Here is an 18,453-nt window from a genome sequence, read left to right on the forward strand (position 1 = left end):
GGATAAGTCTATAAAATTCATAGGTCAACATATATATGAGCACTTGCTTCCTGGAACAGAGAAAAGAGGCTCACATTGTATGTAACTTCTAAATTTTTACATGACTCTTTCACCATCCAAAGCTCATGCTTCATCAATCTAGTTTGTTTCAGCACTCCTCCAGATCACCCTCATCCACTATAGCAGCTTCTCAAGGCTTCATACTGTCATCCGGAACTTTAGTAAATGTTTCTCAGATCACCTACTGTATCAGTTCAACTATCCATATTTAAAGTCATTCTTATCTCCTTTGTCCCCAATTCATTCTTAGAGTCCTACTGACAAGAGAAAGCCATGGCTCATAAGCTTTTAGTCTCTTATTGAGAACTCTCATAATGTTGAAATTAGTTTGTCTGCTCACTGCCCATAACTCAGGAGAGTATTAACATTTGTTTTCACTGTATTGCCCATAAGGTGCTAGTATCTGTGCTGAAGGGAAGGAAGGGGGAAAACTGAATGCTTCCAAGAGCCTGCAAGGCTGTGAGGGTGAAGTGTGCCTGTGTATTTCCCAGAGCCTACAAGGCTTTCAGGGGGAACTGCACCTGTGTATTTCCCAGAGCCTTCCAAGCTTTCAGGGAGGATTATGCCTTTGGAAAATACAGTCCTGAACCACAAAATAGATTCTTTCATTTTTTATTAATTGCAGTACAGAGAAAAGAAGTCAAATGTTTTAAGAAATTTGTTCCTAAGGGTGCTTGTTTCACACCAACAGAAAAGATGAGTAAGTCCCGAGTCTTCATGTCTCTCTTCTCAGGGTAGACTGAAAAAGAGAAAGAGAAATTTAAGTGCTCTTTGTAAAATGGAGTATGTTTTCCAGTCTATTTTTAGAAATGTTGAATCTCTTAGATGGATTGTTTTTGCAATTTTCACCAGTAGAGAGCCTAAGCATGTTCTGGACTTAGCTGAGCTCCTTCACTCAGTGGGCAGATGACACACTGATGCATGTTGTGACCCATCCTCTCCAACAAGTCTCAAAGTCTCCAGACCTTACTACTTAATTTATTGCCCCTGGTTACTTAATTTATTACAGAAGAAAAAGGTCTTCTTAAAATGCAACAAAATTTCCAAAATATTTTTTGAAATGACTCTATATCTGTAGATTCTTTGCTTGAATACTTGTACTGCTTGTATTACAGTAAGCATGTATTTTCATATGGAGAAAGAATTTTCTTTTGCCATCTTATTCCATTGTTGATCTATTTTTAAAATTCTCTTTCAAAATATTACAAGAAAAATTGATCAACATAGCTGTGTTCGATTATCTGTATTTTTAAAGGAAGCTGTTTTGAGATATGACTGTAAGTTCTGCCAAAGCTTGGCATGTGACAAATCATGGATTCATAAGTAGGTCATTTATCATGAAACATGAACCCCCCCATAAGATAGCTCCATCATACATACTGATAAAATTAATTTATACAATTATTGGCTCAAACTATGCAGAATCAATAATATACAACTTTTTTGACCAAAACATGTTCTTTTCATATGCTTTCAACTTTATTCTGAGGATACCCTTGGTTGGACTAAAGAGGGTGACTCCATGTAGTATGTCATGTAAGTCAGAACAGAGCCATGATCAACTCTTTGTCTCAGGTTTGAATTCTGGAGTTTGGCTCCTTCTCTCCCTAGTTTGGCTGCCTCTTAAGTAAATTGCATTAATTTGGACCTTTATGTATTAATTTTCTTATTTGAAAATGGAACCCAAATCAGTGAACATACATGAGAGCCTAAGAGTAGTGACTGGTTCTAGACTACATGGCTATTGGGCGAATGGTAAGACAATCTTGGCCATTTTAGGAAAAATGATTGATTATGATTACTTAAAAAAACAAATCCCAAATACAATTACCTGAGATGCCTGTGATGTGTTTATGCTAAAGCAGCTTGGCTGGAAGCAACAAGTTTTGGACCCTGAACACAAAGAAATGATAGATGTTAGAAAAAAAATATTAGCTAGACTATTAGAATTTGCACTTCCACAGTTATCAGTGATGGCAAAGTAAATTCACATGCCTTACATCGCCTATTTACAGTTCAGCTAGAATTTATAAAACAAAGCTCACTGACATCTGTTGTTTCCAAAAGATTAAAATGAACTGTTGTTAGGCCATGAGGGGAAATGTGAAATGATTCAGACATGTAATTTTGAATGTTTTCCCCTTGTGTGTGAAATAAGTCAATTCAAAATATAATATTTCAGGACAAGGTTTAAACAAGTTAATGATTCTGGGCTCTACAAATATTTTTAACTATGTCATAAGTGTCATAAATTTGGAACTGAATAGCCATTACAGACATTTAATATGTCACAGTATGGTAGGAGATAAAAATTAAGAGCCATGTAAGTCAGTTTGTATTACAGCTCCATAGCGAGCACAATCTAGATGGATCACATTATTCAGCATGTGAGTTTCTAAGCCCCGACCTGACCAAATGCACAGAAATGGAAACTGATCATATCAAAATACAAAATGCTCTATTACATCTTCGGAGAAGCAGGCCTCCTTGTCATCTGCCTTGCAGCACTTATCCAAGAAGGCAGCAAATTCACCCATCACAGTCTTCAGCTGGTCACCTGTAGCCTTGGGTTTGTGTTTCACCAGCTCAGCAAGTGCCCTGCAACAGGACAGAAAGCAAGAACAGCAAGGAAATGGTTACTCCCATGTGGGAAAACAAGGAAGCATGGATGGTGAGGCCACAGTTTACAGTTACAAATCTTGGAGCTAAGTGACTTTGGCTTCAAGGACCAAGTATGCTGTGGCTAACCTTAGTAACCTTGATTGTATGTGAGGGCAATAAGTGCCACCAGGTTAGGACTGGATCAAATGGAATAATTGGTGCAAGTCACCCTGTGTTTTGTGTAGTTGCAGGAAGTTTTCTGAATGACTTCTGTCTTTGCACTTAATATATGGAATTTTGCTCTTTTTACATCTGCCCCATTTGAAGCTACTAATGGGGATGCTGCAAGAATGAAAACAAGCCAAGCTGGGTCTTTGCCACTGATATCCATAGAACAAGCAGTGTCAGAGGAAAAGGGCTGTGTAGGGGATGAATTTTGTAACACAGTCTAGATTGTGATCACAGGTCTCCAAAGGTGATGACTTCCTCTTGCTATACATTTCATGCTATTGGAACCTCTCTCAAGAGCAATGATGAGTCAACCCATCTATGTGCATTTCCACTGTTTCTTATCCTATTCTCAAAAGTCACACCGGCTTTATCCTGCCTCTGGTGTGCCTTCATCATGGAACAATTTCAGCTAAATATTAATACCATGAAATAAATTCTTCTGTGATTCCCATCACCAATTTTATATTTTTTACAAATTCACCAGTTAGTTATTTATCATTTTCTACTATGCCTCAACAAGAATTTAATCCTTCTGTGATTTTACCCACAGTATTGGAGATAATTTATATGAACAATTTTTATACATTTTTTTCACATAGAAAAAAAGCTTTGACACTTTTCAACCCCACAATGCCAATACTTCTCTCTTTGGAATATAATCACTGTATCAAAATAAAAATACCCAATTGACAGTTCTCACTCTCAATACTACAGACATATACAACAAGGAACTGTCACTCACGTTTGCTTCTTCATCTGCTTCTCTTTCTCTGGGAGTGTGCAGATATCAGCATGGAAGGTGAAGGTCTCAGCTTTAAATTCTTTGGGGACATATGTTTCATCAACAGGCAGAGCAGAAAAGCATGGCCGCCTTTCCACCACAGATCCAGTACAGCACTTGGTGACCTGCTCACTCACTGGGGTCTTCTCATGCAGCACACACACTCGGTTCAGGATGGCAGTCAGCTAAAGGACAGGCAGGCAGAGGAGCAGAGCAGTCATTACTATTCCAAAGACACCCACTTTCTGATGCTCAGAAAGAGCTGTGATATTGAATTAACAACTATGAATTCAGCCTTGAGTGGCATAGTGATTTATTTATCTTTGAAACCAAACATATGGGACTTACAAAAATTGCCTCTCTTTTGGTTAAATGTAGGTGGCCATGTTCCAGCTACCACACACACACATATTAGTATACCCTTGTTATACTTGTTATATTTGTTATATATTTGTTTATGTCTAAAGACAAAAGCCCAGCACTGCTGACATTATTGTAGTTTAAAAGACTCACATAGTCTTCCACACAAGGCAGTCTCTCTGCTTCGGGAAGTGTACAGCACTTGCTGCCCACTTTTCCTAGGCTCCTTGAAGCTTCCACGAGAGTTGGAGTCGACACCTGAGGTGCTTTCTGGGTGTAACGAACTAGGAGCCTGTCATTAAAAATAATAATAATAATAGTGACATATATTTCCATCCTGGAAACTGGCTTGGTGTAAAATGTTCCAACAAGAGAAAATTTACCCCAAATGAACTAAGATGATTTTCCCCCACTAATCAAATTTTTTTTACTTCTAGAATAGTACAATAATATTGGAGGAAGAAGTTGTCCTGAGCAACTAATTAAGTGGCTATGAAAACTCCCTGAAGCATATGATCTTAGTCTTAGATGTGTACTAAAATCATAAGGAATTGAGTTACATTTCTCTATCTAATGTCATTAATGTACTCAGGGCTGCTTGAAGTAAATTCTGTCAAAAGTTTAGACATATTAGCACTGTGATAAATGAAGTGGCCAAAAGAGAGTGCAAGGATCAAATGAAAGGAAATAATGTCTGCCTGGCACATAATCTACCATCTGATAACATCTAGCATTTGATAATGTACCATAGTCAATAACAATCAATGTATGATATAACCTACACAAGTGAAGAAACGATATCAACTCCAAACCCTAGAGTTAGAAGAGAGCTAAAAATGTAAATGACCTGAATAAGGAACAATGTGACTCTTCCATTGTCTTCACTCTACAGATAAGGTTCTATGGAATTGGGACACTACTCTAGCAGGCCACTTAGACTCTGTCTCTCCTAGGAATGAAATCCCATAGGAATACAAGGTCACAACCACCAAAGTTTAGGTATAACTCCCAAATTCCAATGTTTTCCCAAGTGAACCCTTATTCGTGTAATATTCATGAATCATCTAAATTTTTATCATACTTTTATGTTCAACAGTTCTATCAATTCTCAAGCTTCTGCTGTCCAAATCAAGCTGCTTCTTGTTCTACTAAATATTGTTCTATTGTTTGCTCATCAGCTCTGCCTAACCTTCCAAGGATACTCCCAATACCAGCATATCAAGATTTGCTGTAAGTCCTCAAAACTACACACTCCCAAGAGACCACTGTTTTATATTATACAGGGATATGGTCCTCTCCATCCTGTAAAGTAACATATCTCCTCTCCAGAATTTTTTATAGATAGGAATTATAATTATAAATAATGTGCTTTCATTACTAAAGCCATATGCTGGGTGTCCTATACATGGTTTTTAAATAATTATAAATTGATCAAGGAAAAAATAGCTGATAAAATTACTCACGCATTTTGGAATCCATACTCTCCAAGCTTCTCAAAAAGTTCACAGTTAGCTTTGACTAAGTTCTTAGGCTCTTCTACAAGAGGCTGAAATTCATCCAACTGCAATGTAAAAAAAAAAATGTGTTTACAGCACCCTTCCTAAGAGCCCAACATAGGTCACTTGCAATTCTCCCTTCCTTCTGTCCAAAGACACTTCAAGAGATCTGTCATGTCATATCTGTCCCATTATATTCAAATTGTTCCTTTTATTTGCAAGGTCATTTGGCGCAAGTCAGTAAGACCCTTCAGCATCTAGAATTCAATGGCTGTGTTTGAACCAGGTCACCTGACTTGTATCCCTGTTATACAGCTGTTCTTCTCGTATCTAAGCTTCAGACCTACCTCCTCTACAGTGGCATTAATTGTACTTAACTTGAACTGTTAACCAAATGGATGCAACTAAAATCACACGTAATACACAGCAGATGTGCAACAGACCATAGTCATCATTTGTAGGCAATCTCTCTAGTTGGATCTTGAGGTCTCTAAGATGAGAGAGTATACTCCCAGACTCAAGTCACAGAGTGATGCCTGGCATTCAGTAATTTTAAAAGTATATTCTCTTCTGGCCCCAAATAGTTCAGAAACCACAAACTTGCAAGCATACCTTCTTGGAAAACTACTCCAAAACCTTCTTCAAAATGTTTGAAGGTAATTTAAAAGAATAGAGTATACAAATTCATTTGTGATATTAATGTTAGTAGTGGACAATTTGAGAAATAGGGTTAACTGTCTTTAAATCTAAGTTAAATATGTCTTTCCTCTGCTTGATGTTCCCACAGGTAAAGCCTTTGAAGGTTGTTGTCTGAGTTCTATAGAATAGTCAAATACACTTTTTAAGAGTAGGGTAAGTCCTTTGTTGATCCTAAATTTGTGTTGCATGTCTATTTTGTAGACAAAAATAAATACTTGTTGACAAAAAATCTAAGTTAAAGAAATCTCTTTTGGTTGGCATTTGAATTTACTTTCTTATTCTAAAGAGTATGAAAAGGGAAAAACTACAATAAGGATTTTGTGCAAGTGAAGATTCCTTCCTTTTGCCAGTTCTGGTGGGGCAGGTCGGTAAGATTTGCTGAAGGAGGCAGAGGCAGGAGGATCTGAAGTGTCCTTCCTTTCTTCAAACATTTTCTTTCTAGAGCTATTCCTCTAGGTTTCTTTCTTTTTATCTAAAGTGTTTGTCCTACCATGATGATGAACTTTAAGATCTCAGGCTTGCCTCCATCTCAAGAAAACATCTGCATTGACCTACATATCAATCCTCATTAGTTCATCACTTCCTCTTTCCTTATAGAAAGTGCTGCCAGGTGCTGTTGTATTCTTTGCTTACAGAAACATACCACTGTGCCATAGCAAGCAGAAGGGTCAGCTTCAGCACAGCACTTTTCCAGGGTGGCTTCGTATTTCTTAGCGAGCCTCAGCAGCAAGGCAATAGAGTAGTCAGGATGCCTTCTTGAATATTCATACAAAAACCTAATGAAAATGAACATAGACTGAGTTAAGTAAATGAGCAAGTAAGTAATAGACTTACATAACTAATCTCAACGGTGATTCATATTCCAGACATCCTGCATTGGAATAAGCTCTATGCAGGAAACTAAACAGCATTAACTCAGGAACCAGAGATAATACTTCCCAGGTTCTGTTTTGACACTGCAGTGTTCTGCATGGGCAGCTTATTAACACTGTCAATGCATTAACTTCCTTCATTATAGAATGGGAATAAGGATAGCATCTCTCTTAAAAGCTGGGTGGGAATAAATATATGACACACTCTATTGAAGCACACAGAGACTAGCACATATTAAATGCTTGACCCAGTTATTTTTACTGTATACCTAGTTTCTGTTGAACTATGACTCCAAAGTACCTTGACAAATGGGTAAGTAGAGACAATACTAAAAGTTTCTTTTTCTTCTACATATGAGTGAAATCTTTTATTAGTGCATAGGGTACAGTCATAATCTAATAATAAAATGATAAAATCAATTGTTGCAGTTACTGAAAACATAGTCATTTGTTATTAATTGTATCCTGTCTTGCCACACTGTGGCATTCTGGTCTTTTCAACCAAGTATGAAACAACTAGTGTCATATTGATGTTTATATGTATATATGTGTATGTATGTTTATATATATATATGTGTGTGTGTGTGTGTGTGTGTGTGTGTGTATCTCCTTGATGTTATCACAGAGGTGGATAGATATAGATGGATAGTTAAGTAAATACTTAAATAATAAGTAATATGTTCAAATACATTAGATATTTAAGAAATATGCTTATAAGAATGATTAAGTGGTACATATAATTTATATAGTCATGGAATTTTTCTAAAGATTTCCAGAAATATCCCTATGAAGTAAGGAACATTGAGTTTATGCTAAATGTATGTATGATTTCATAACAACACTTTAAAATACTTTTCAGGTAAATTTTAAAGGCTGATAATGGGAAAGGTGAACAAATTTTCTGAGAGTCACAGAAGTCATGGTAATTCCAAAGGAGAACCTGGTGTGGGCCCTAAACCATGCAGCTCTGTTGAAACTATGAGAGGCTGTGGTGGCACATGCCTTTAATCCCAGAACTTGGGAGGCAAAGGCAGGTGGCTGTCTGTGAGTTTGAGTCTAGCCTAATCTACACAGTGCATTCCTGGACAGTCAGACCCTGTCTCAAAAACAAAACAGAACACAGCAACTATGAAAGGAAGGGCATCTACTCACGTGCCCAGGAAGACATCTTTGGCCTCAGCATAGTTCTTACACACTTCCTTATCCTCAACAAAATCAGCAGCTAATGAAGGCAGGTCAGTGGGCATCTCGTCATTTTCCACCTCAGCAAGGCAATGGGATTTCTTCAACACTGGTTTGTCACAACAAACCTGAAGTTTGCTAGAGATAGATGCTTGGTTTTCACACATGTACTTGGCAAGCTCCGCCTGAGAGAAGAAAAAACAAATGATTAAGAGAAATTACCTTTGCTGCATTTTTTCTGCATGCCTCTGTTATACAATACAGGCAAACTGTGTTCATCCTGCTCTAGACAATGCACAACCAGGTGGCTTCTGTAAACACATTCTCACCCACACTATGCTTCAGAGCCTGTGAACTCAAGATACCATGACTAAAACATCCCAATTAGATTCAAGAGAGACTATTCAGGGACAAGTTGTTTATTTTTTTTAATTAACTAGTTTTGATCATTCATTAAGTTTATGTTTGTATGGCTGAGATAATTCAGGTTATTTTTCCATAAAATGTACTGTTATCTTTCCAAGTGTTCCTCTCAAATACCTAATTAAAATAGGATGTATAATTAAATAATGAGTAATGGGCACCGTTAGGGGTACTGCCTACAAACATAAACTATCCAACTTAACATTTCTAGAGGTTGGGATGGAGAGATGTCTTAGAGGTTAGGAGCACTAATTGTTCTTCAAGAGGACCCAAGTTCAATTCCCAGCAACCACATAGTGGCTCACAACCATCTGTAATGAGATCTGGTGCCCTCTTCTGGCCTGAGGCTTACATGCAGGCGGAACACTGTATACATAGTAAATAAATAAATTTTAAAAAAAGATTTCCAGGAGTTATAATAGGAGAAGAAGCTTGTGGTATTAGTTTATATTTTTTATCTTTAGAAAGGGGAATTGAAGTGAGATCAGTGAGAATATTTACGTCCTTAACACGGACAGTTAATTAGGAGAAAGACTATGGAGGGAAAACTGCATCATTCTTTAATAAAAGCCTCTCCTATCCGTGGGATCTCCAGGCCCACTTCTTTTCCCAAAACATCTTAGAAATTTACATTTGTAACTGTTCTCTCTCCATTTAAGCCTTCTAGGAGTGTGGCTAAACAAAGGCATTTCAGGTCATTTAATAATTCAAAAAACTGTCTTTTGGGAGTTTTGTTTGTTTGTTTGTTCTGGAAAGTGCAGCAAAGCAAGGAAAGGTTTGTGTAGAGTGAAGGAGAGTCCATAGACCACGTCAACCACCATCAGTGCTCACCACGGCAGCCAAATCCACTCACTCACTGACTCTAGCACACAATGACTCTTTACCCTGTCATCTGCGCATTCAAGCAGGTCGCCATGGCAGCATTCCTCGGTGACTTTGGTAAGGTCAGTTGCCAACTTGGTAATTTCTGCGAAGTCAGCCTTGGGGAATTTCTGGCTCATACGAGCTACTGCCCTAAAAAGCAAATTACCCCATCAAAGAATTATTATCATGTTGTATTTGTAAGAAAGAAGTGAAAAGATACCATGTATAACAAGGAAACTCAAAACTAAGTGTAATGAAGAAAATTATAAAACTTCACTAGTTCTTATAATACTACTTCTGACATGATAGTTGTTTTCCTTTGGCAGAATTATCTACTAAAGAATGGAGGTGGTATGTGGAAAGCTAATGCTTCACAAAGTTAAACTCAAAGAGGAATTCCCAAAGGGGTGGCAGTCTGAGGGACATCAGGGTTTGAGTCCTTATCTGACTTCTGTCTCTGGCTTGATCACATCTTAGCAGTGTGACCCCAAGCAGGCTTCAGCTTTTATAGTGTTACAGCACACTAAAACAAAGGATCCAGGAGGGAAAATTACATAATGGCATTCATTATCTTTTGCCTTAATTGAGATACACCTTTCTGAATTTTAAAGGTCTGTGGAGGGGGAAAAACATCCCTAAATTCTAGAGAATTAGTTTGTTTGTTGTGTTGTGTTTTTAAATTACACATCCTTCTGCCAAGACATTATTTCAGCAGATAGCCTCTAAGCTCTTTGGCAAGATGCAAAAAGCAAAAATATTTATTATTTCCAAAATAATTTTCAGTTCTGTAGCTCTAATAAAGAGACTCCTTTGCAAGAACCAATCATTGCCTGTGTAATGGTGTGCTGTTTCATGTTGGAGTTGCTGTATTTGTTGATTTGATTGGCTTTAAAAATTTAGATAGTAGGGATGACTTAGTGAGGATAATTCTTGCTGACAGTTTCTAGAGAACATGCACAATGTCTGTCATCCCCATTTTCTCTCCTATTATGTTGATTAGTTATTGATAACCAGGCAAGGTGCTAGAAGGGCAAGCATATTTTTCTTGGCTTATATATTAAGGGATGTTCCCAGATTCAGATACATAATAAAAAATCAAAGAGAGGTGGAGCAAAAACATAAGATTAGGAACAGAATTGGAGTTGTAAGAAAATTCAAAGTTATGACTTCAGCTTCATGAATTCAGTTATCCAATAATTGGACATTAAACAATCACTTTCAGATTGAAGAGAAATAAGTAAATTAATTTCCCTGGCTGGGACTACATTTTTTAAGCTTTTAAAATGAGATTCCTAGTCTTTATAAACAAATGGGATCTGTCTTCTTTTAGACAAAAAAAAAAAGCCTTATAAATTCTTTGACATTTTAAAACAAAATTTGAGACAAAATTGTCAGGTTATTACTGTTATTCTGATTTCACCTCTATCAACTTCTGATAAAGTAACTTATAAATGCATAGTCTTGTAGATTGGACAGTTGTTATTATAAAGATGTAAGCTGTGATATATGTGAAAAGTATGTACCATGCTTTGAAAGCTCTCTGTCCAAATCTCTGCAAGCTGGAGCACTTCAGTCTTTGATGAACAGATGAAGCCAATGCTTTCTCCTTCAGAGCATCAAGCTACAAAAAAGAAATCCAGTTGAAAAAAATTGCAAAAGATGATTTCTACACATGCACAGACACACACACACAGAGAGGGGGGGGGAAGAGAGACATACACACACCTTCAAAAATTCAGACAACCCTAAATTTGCAAAATTTCTACACATGCACAGGCATACATACACACACCTTCAAAAGTTCAGACAACCCTGTGCCAAAATAATTTGTTTGGGTGTGGAGTTGAAATAAAGACTTTGTGCATGTTAAGCAAGAGCCCTACCACTGAGGTACACCTTGCATTCAAACGAAAATTTAAAAAGATAATTAAGCCTAAGTTCACAAGTACTCCTTTTTGACAAGTGATTATTTTGATTCCTAAGGGAAGGAAAATCGATCTGTGTGGAGGCTTCTATGTACTTAAAAAAAAAATTTCCAAGGAAAACATCCTGAGAAGAGACACGTACGCTAATATCCCAGCACATATATGTTTGTATTTATGTATGTACTGACTTTTTCATTTTGAGACTAATTTATCTAAGTCTCTACTTCATCAACTTTCATAAAATGGGTAAGTGCCTAAGAAAAATGGTTCATATGCCTTTGTGGAAGAAAGGAATGTATTCCAACTCTCTGCTTTGAATTCTGTCTCCACAAAAATGTCTCAAGGAAGGACATAAAGATAAAAAGAGAAAGAAAAAACTAGCCCTTGCTGTCCAGTTTGACAAATGCTGCGATACTACAGAAGTCACCACCACAAACAATGGGAAGATTAGTAAGCACACATACAGGAACTCCCTCTCGGACCATCACTGCTAAATCTTAGAAGGAAGAAATATGTTAGAACAAAAGTCCCTTGGTAACTTAAGAGGGAGGAAGGTTTCCTAATGGCATAGAGAAGTTTCATTCAGAGATTCAGATTTCCTAAATCTAGCTATACGTTAGTGAACACCTGAGGTTGGGAATAGCAAGTGTTTTTTGTTTGTGTTTCCACTCTCTCCAGAGAGTAATTACCTTGGGTGTCATGCAGGCAGCTTTGTCAGCTTCCCCACAGCACTCAGTCATGACGGCACTGTACTTCTCAGCATAGTAAAGGAGCTCTGGGGCATAGAAGTAAGGGTGTCTTCTGGCAACTTCATGCAGATAGCTGAGTTACGGAAAAAGAAGGAAGCAGACCATCGTTTCCCATAGCACATAACACTACCGAAATGACTAGTCAACTCAAACCAAAGATTTATAATTGACCAGTTTCCCTCAGTGTGGCCATGAGTGATGGCCTGTATATGTTGTTCTTAAAATTGTGTATCTGTGTGCCAATATTTACACATGTGTGTTTTGGGTAAATAGCTAAATTTGGGTGACAGAATGTTGCTGTCTGAAATAAAATTGATTCAGAGAACTTGAACATCACACACACACACACCACTTCAGAATATTTTAAAACTTCTCAGTCTCAATTTTTTTTCACACAGGTCAGATGTGTTTTCAAGATCAAAATATCCTTGATCTTTTTTGTGTCATTGTGCATGGTGTTGTGGTATCAAATATTATGCTTTTAAAAATCACCTCCAGGTAAAACCTTTCCAGGCTTGATGACAGATATTTGAGGTTTGGACAGCTATGAGTATAAGGGTTACTAGCAGAGTTATTGCCATTTTTAATTTAAAGCATAGATATCTGTTTACTTACTGTCCCATAAATGCAGCAGCATTTTCCTGAAAGGAGGTGCACATGGCCTCAGCCTCTGGCCTCACAAATGGGGGCAGGTTGGGGTGGTCATCCTTGTGTTTCAGGAAACATTCATTTCTTTCAGGTTCTTGTTTTGCACAGCAGTCAGCCAGTTCACCATAGTTCTCACGAAGATTTGGAATGGCACATAACTTATCTCCAAAAAGAGTGTGCTAAGTAGAAAACAGAAGATGTTAAATTCCTGCCAGTACCTGACTTTCTCTATAACCAAGAGTAGTGTAAAGAACTGAATTTGAGGATGAAATTTGGTTTAAAAAGCAAAGTGTGTAGGTATATAGATGACATGTACTTATATTAAAGCATCACATATATCTTGAAGTAAATACAATTTTATGCTTTTATATACCACTTAAAAATTAAAGTATGAAAAATTTGTTAGCAAAATAAATCATATTTAAAACCATGAAGCAAAAGGAATTTATATAAAAATTCCTTCATTTACTTTCCTTCTATTTGCCTATTTTTGTATAATTTTCATAATAGTCAAATGCCACAGTATTGTGAACGGTGACTAAAGCAGAGAAGCAAATAGCTAAGGGCCTTATGGAGTGTTAACTAACATGCCTTCTGTCTGCACTAAACACTAAGAGAAAAGCCACTATAATAAAACAAATCAAGGGAGATGAGTGATTGAAAGAGACTGAATTCATGCTCAGGAGTAACAATGTTCATGCATATTCTCATTTGACTTTTGAAGAAGGAACAGAAGAAGCCCAAGTTTTAGTAGCTTCCTTGGAAAACTGAGGAATAGCATAACTTACTGTAAATAATTACTACATTAAAATGCAGATTTCCTCTTTATTCTAGAAACATTGCTCAAGACTATACTTTCAGGGATCATTTCTATAGTTTGTTACTAGAAACATTGCTTTCCCCCAAAAGGACTTCATTCGTTAAATAAGCCTTCCTTCCTTATAAAATTCATTTAACTTCTTTGAAATTTTACTTATCTAAAGAAAATTTAATAACTTTCAAAAACATAGTTCTAGGACTATCAAGGTACAGCTGTAATATTTTGTGTGAAGTTCTAACTGCCATGACAGGGAAATGTTGCTAGAGAAAAACAAGAAGAAAGAGCCTAGAAAGAAATTTGAAAAATGACATTGCCCATAGATTAAGCAGAGAAGGTCAGGCCTTGGATTGTGAATAGCATAAATAGCAAAACTTCTAAATGACTGAGAACCACACTTTCTAACTGTGTATAAAAATTCATGCCCCTAAGATAAAGAGCTATACTATATTTTTATCCAAGAAACCAGAGTTAGGAAAACAGCTGATGTGTTAGGAAGATTAACATAGTACCATCATGTCAAGAAAATAATGTTCCTCCTGTTCTACTGTAGCATTACCTGTAATAATCAAAATGTATAAACAGCCTAAACAGCCACCAGCAAAAGAACAGATGAAGAAAATGTGGGTGGACAGATTAAGAATGTGGTGAATACATACTAGGGATTGCTTTTCAGCCAACATGGGGAACCCTGAAGGACATTTTCCTAAGTGCAATAAGCCAGTCACAGAAAGATACATTTTGTATGAGTCTACTCATATAAAATACCAAAAATAGTCAAATTCATGGAATCCAAAAGGGGAGTGATGACTGACAAACAGGATGATCTTCGTCATACACAGAATCTCAGCTAAGTAAGATAACTTCTACAGATCTGCTGGATGGAATTGCAGCTAGGGTCAACTACAATAAGAGAGTAGAGGGCCGTTACCACAAAAAAAGTACATGAAAGCATGCTATTGCTATTAGCCTCTGAGAACAGAAATCAGATTTTAGAGCTTAGAAAGAAATTGTACAAATGACAAATTGCCATTGAAAATATTATAACTTAGCCAGCCCCAATAACTTTTTAAAGTTGTAGCACACCTAGAGCATTTCCATTTGCTTGCAATTTTGATAATTTAATAACTTTTTATCATTTCTTTTATTTTTTGAGATTACTATATAATAACATCATTTTCTCCTTCCCCTTACTCCCTCCAAACCCTCCCATATATATGCTTCCTTGTTCTCTTTCAGATCCATGACCTTGTTTCTCATTGTTTTTGCATGAATATATGTTTATGTATATACATGTACACCCCTAAATATAGCCTGTTAGCCTATATAATGTCACTTGTTTTCAGGGCTGACCATAGATATTGAATGAACCGATTGTTGTTCTGTTTCCTGGAGAAGACAATTTCTCATGTTCCCAGCATTCTTTATTTGCCTATAGTTCTTTGTGTAGGGTTGAGGCCTTGTGGTCTTTCATCCACTTTGTCACATCTATCATTGTGGGCATCATTAAGCTCACATTTAGCCAGTCATGTTGGTGAGACTTTTTGACTACTTACAAGTGATTTGCCACAGTTTTCAGCAGACTCATCAGCAACACATGTTTTTGCAAAGTCGGTAACTTCATTCACTAGTTTCACGTGTTCTTCATACGGGCATTTCTGGAGATACTGGGAAAAGGCGATAAGGACTCTGAAAAGATAGACATAGAAATAAAACCTTAGTATGGAACAGTTGGCTTTCCTAAACAGCAAATTGTATATGTGTACACCATCTGTATTTTGTATATCTTTCTTACAAGTGTGTAGAAAACCTATTCCTGCAAGCTCTTCTCTGAGGGATAACTAGGAAGATATGCATTCCTGAGCAAAAAGAATATGAACTTTTACTATGCTTAAGTAGAGATATAGATGTGTGTCAGTAGATGTATGGACATGGGGCAAACAAACTAAATATGTTCTAAATATACTCTATTGTCATGACTACACATTACATAAGTTCTTTGAGTTATTTCTTTTCTAATCCATATACCTCTGTTAATGGGAGGTATATGACATTATTGAACTTTTAAAAATTACCTTCTCATTTTCCACATTCAAAATTTTTTGAGGTTGGGGATGTGACTTAACTATAGACCACTTGCTTCATATGTGCAAGGCCCCACTACTACACAAAGACAAAATAATCTTCCCAAGATATCTTGGGATCTTGCTGTATAAAGAAGAATTAGCAAGTTAGCTGCCCAAGGAACTATATATCTTAGACCTTTCCAGAAAGAAAGATAAGATTCCATACTTTGCAAGTTTGATGTTGGCTCCAGAAACTCCCTCTGCAGTAAAGCAGCCATTAGCCACAAGTAGCTAGATACATTTCATTAAAATGTAGTATCATTTGAATGTGTGCTTCTCAGTTACACTTGTCATGCTTCAAGTACCCATTAACCACATGTTCTCTGACTTCCATATTGCTCAGCACAAGTCAAGAGTCTTTCCATCAATGGGGACATTTCTACTGGACAATGCTACCCTACAGTTTGCACACTCCAGGTGGGAAACAGCATCTTAGAACTTGAAATAATCCTACCAGAAACATTAAATTGACTTTCATCATTTTAACTTACAGGCCTTTGAAATGTTGTTCTCCCAAATCATTAAACCGATGAGCGATCTCACTCTTGTCTGTGGGAAAAGGAAGAGGAAAAACCACAAAACATATTGAATAATTGATGAAGATGCCTAATTATAATGCTGTTTTTTATACTTCTTTCCACAAACTGAAGCTACTCCTTTACTTTAAGACACTGGCCTCTAATCTCTACAAAAAAAAAGAAAACAAACCACAAAGCTGCCCAAGATTCCATCCTTCTTCATTTAAAGATCTGTCCTTTCACCAAGAATAGTGTTTTAAAGCTCATTAAGTGTTTATATCTTTGCACTCAAACCTAAGATTCAAGGCTTTGTCATATCTGTCAGTATCTACTAAGACAACCTGAAATAAAAACAAATACAGATGGAAGCTCCACTTACAAAATAAACAACACACACTTTTAGTTTTTAGTAGAGTAAATGGGCCTTTGAGGCCATGAAGAATTCTGGCTTCAGCTGTATTCCACAGAACTTAAGTCACTCTGCTTAGCATTTCTTCAAAATTAAAAGAAATGTTAAACTAAGCTTTAAAAGAAAAATCCCTTCATTATTGTCACCTAAGATGTCTAAAGTATATTAATAATATAACCACACAAGTGTTCTCAGGTGCAAAATATCATGAAAGTCTAGCAATAAGCACTAAAGGAAAACTTAACTCTTTAAAATGCAGGGCTTCTATTACTAGAAAAGTAAGATTAAAGTAGAACAGTGGAAACATAAAATTCTTACGTGCATCTCGGCGAAACAAACCCCTGGAAAAAGCAGAGTCGGAGACGAAGAGGAGGAGGAGGAAGGTAACCCACTTCATTGTGCCAGAGGCTTGTGGGGTTGATAGGAAAGGTGAGATGCATGGAGGGAAGTCCGCTCTAATATACTACTTTAACCAATAACTGTAGCTCATTAACCAGGTTCAACTTGCATTTCATTGGCTCCCATCTGATTACAAAATCATACAACCCTTGCCAAAAAAGTTGTTTGACTAAATCCCTTACGTATGTTTGCCATCTGGAGCTGTTTTCCCCACAAGACTTTGTCAGTTCGTTAAAGTTATGTAAAACATCAAGTTTTACATAAGAGTTTAAACTGTTCAAACCTATCATCCCTTACTGTGTTCTTTGCCTCCCATTTGAGCATTTTGGTTTGGGCCTTTGCATGGGAACCTGACATATTTTAAAAGCTAAGTACTGAATTACATCTATTACTCATTCCAACTATGCTTTTATCTATTGGTAATAAAGAATTTGCATGAGGAGGGGGGGCACTGATTACAGGGTTTCCATGGTTTTCTTGTCCTTTCCCAATTAGAATGTTCCATAATGCTCTCATTGCTTCAAATGTAAATGGACAAAAAGCCAGAACAATAAGAACAATTGCTATGGATGTCTACAAGTTTTGTGTCACCATCCCAGCTCTGGCTATGTGTGAAATCGTCCTAGTGTGGAATATTTTCATCTGATGTGAATCTTTCTTGGGTTTGTTGTTGTTGTTGTTCTTATTTTTAGAAGAGACACTAGAGGAACATGCCCCCAAATGGTAGTGATGATGGTATTTGCCACCATAGCATAGTTCCTCTGACACAATAGGATGATAATTAGTAGCAGACCAGTTATCTCTCTCTCACACCTAAAAAAAAAAAAAAAAGAAAGAAAAAGAAAAAAAGAAAAGAAAAGAAAGAAAGAAAGGAAAGGGAAAGGAAAAGAAAAAATGGGTTAGTTAAGACTATCATCCAAATTGTCACCATGGTATCTACATGTATAGAGACTACTGAGTGGCCAGGAAAACATTCTTTTTTATATGTAGTTATACAATGAAAGGAATCTACTTTCTATGACCTTATATCATGTCCTCGTCTTCAGGAAAGTATACAAATTATATAATCAAACACAGGAGATAGCAAACACATATAATGAAGGAGAAAGAACAAGTGTTTCCTTGCTTATATTATGACTCAAAGGTATCCTGAAATGAAATTACAGGCTAGTCTCTGGAGACAGAGAGAACAGAAGATACAAGAATGCCCACTTGTAGAATTAATTCCACCAGTGGGAGGGGGGAGGGTTAAACCAAAAACTGAAGAGAAGAAAAGAGCTAAAAACTAAAGAA

The 18,453-nt window shown here is 36.8% G+C and overlaps 1 protein-coding gene and 1 pseudogene across 1 annotated transcript; one reads left to right on the forward strand and one right to left on the reverse strand.

The window, feature by feature from the left end:
• Nucleotides 1-656: 656 nt before the first annotated feature.
• Alb (albumin) lies at nt 657-17,244 on the reverse strand. Its single transcript, XM_051198202.1, has 15 exons — nt 17,080-17,244; nt 16,326-16,383; nt 15,265-15,397; nt 12,859-13,070; nt 12,184-12,316; nt 11,093-11,190; nt 9,590-9,719; nt 8,253-8,467; nt 6,872-7,004; nt 5,497-5,594; nt 4,187-4,325; nt 3,635-3,858; nt 2,526-2,658; nt 1,892-1,953; nt 657-799 (listed from the first exon to the last, which is right to left on the reverse strand). Exons 1-14 carry the CDS (start codon nt 17,156-17,158, stop codon nt 1,912-1,914), a joined length of 1,827 nt encoding a protein of 608 aa, XP_051054159.1. The 5' UTR covers nt 17,159-17,244; the 3' UTR covers nt 657-799; nt 1,892-1,911.
• Nucleotides 13,737-13,809, forward strand: LOC127232503 (uncharacterized; annotated as a pseudogene).
• Nucleotides 17,245-18,453: the final 1,209 nt, after the last annotated feature.

Source organism: Phodopus roborovskii, unplaced genomic scaffold (assembly GCF_943737965.1).
Source record: "Phodopus roborovskii unplaced genomic scaffold, PHOROB, whole genome shotgun sequence".
NCBI classification, from domain to species: Eukaryota; Metazoa; Chordata; class Mammalia; order Rodentia; family Cricetidae; genus Phodopus; species Phodopus roborovskii.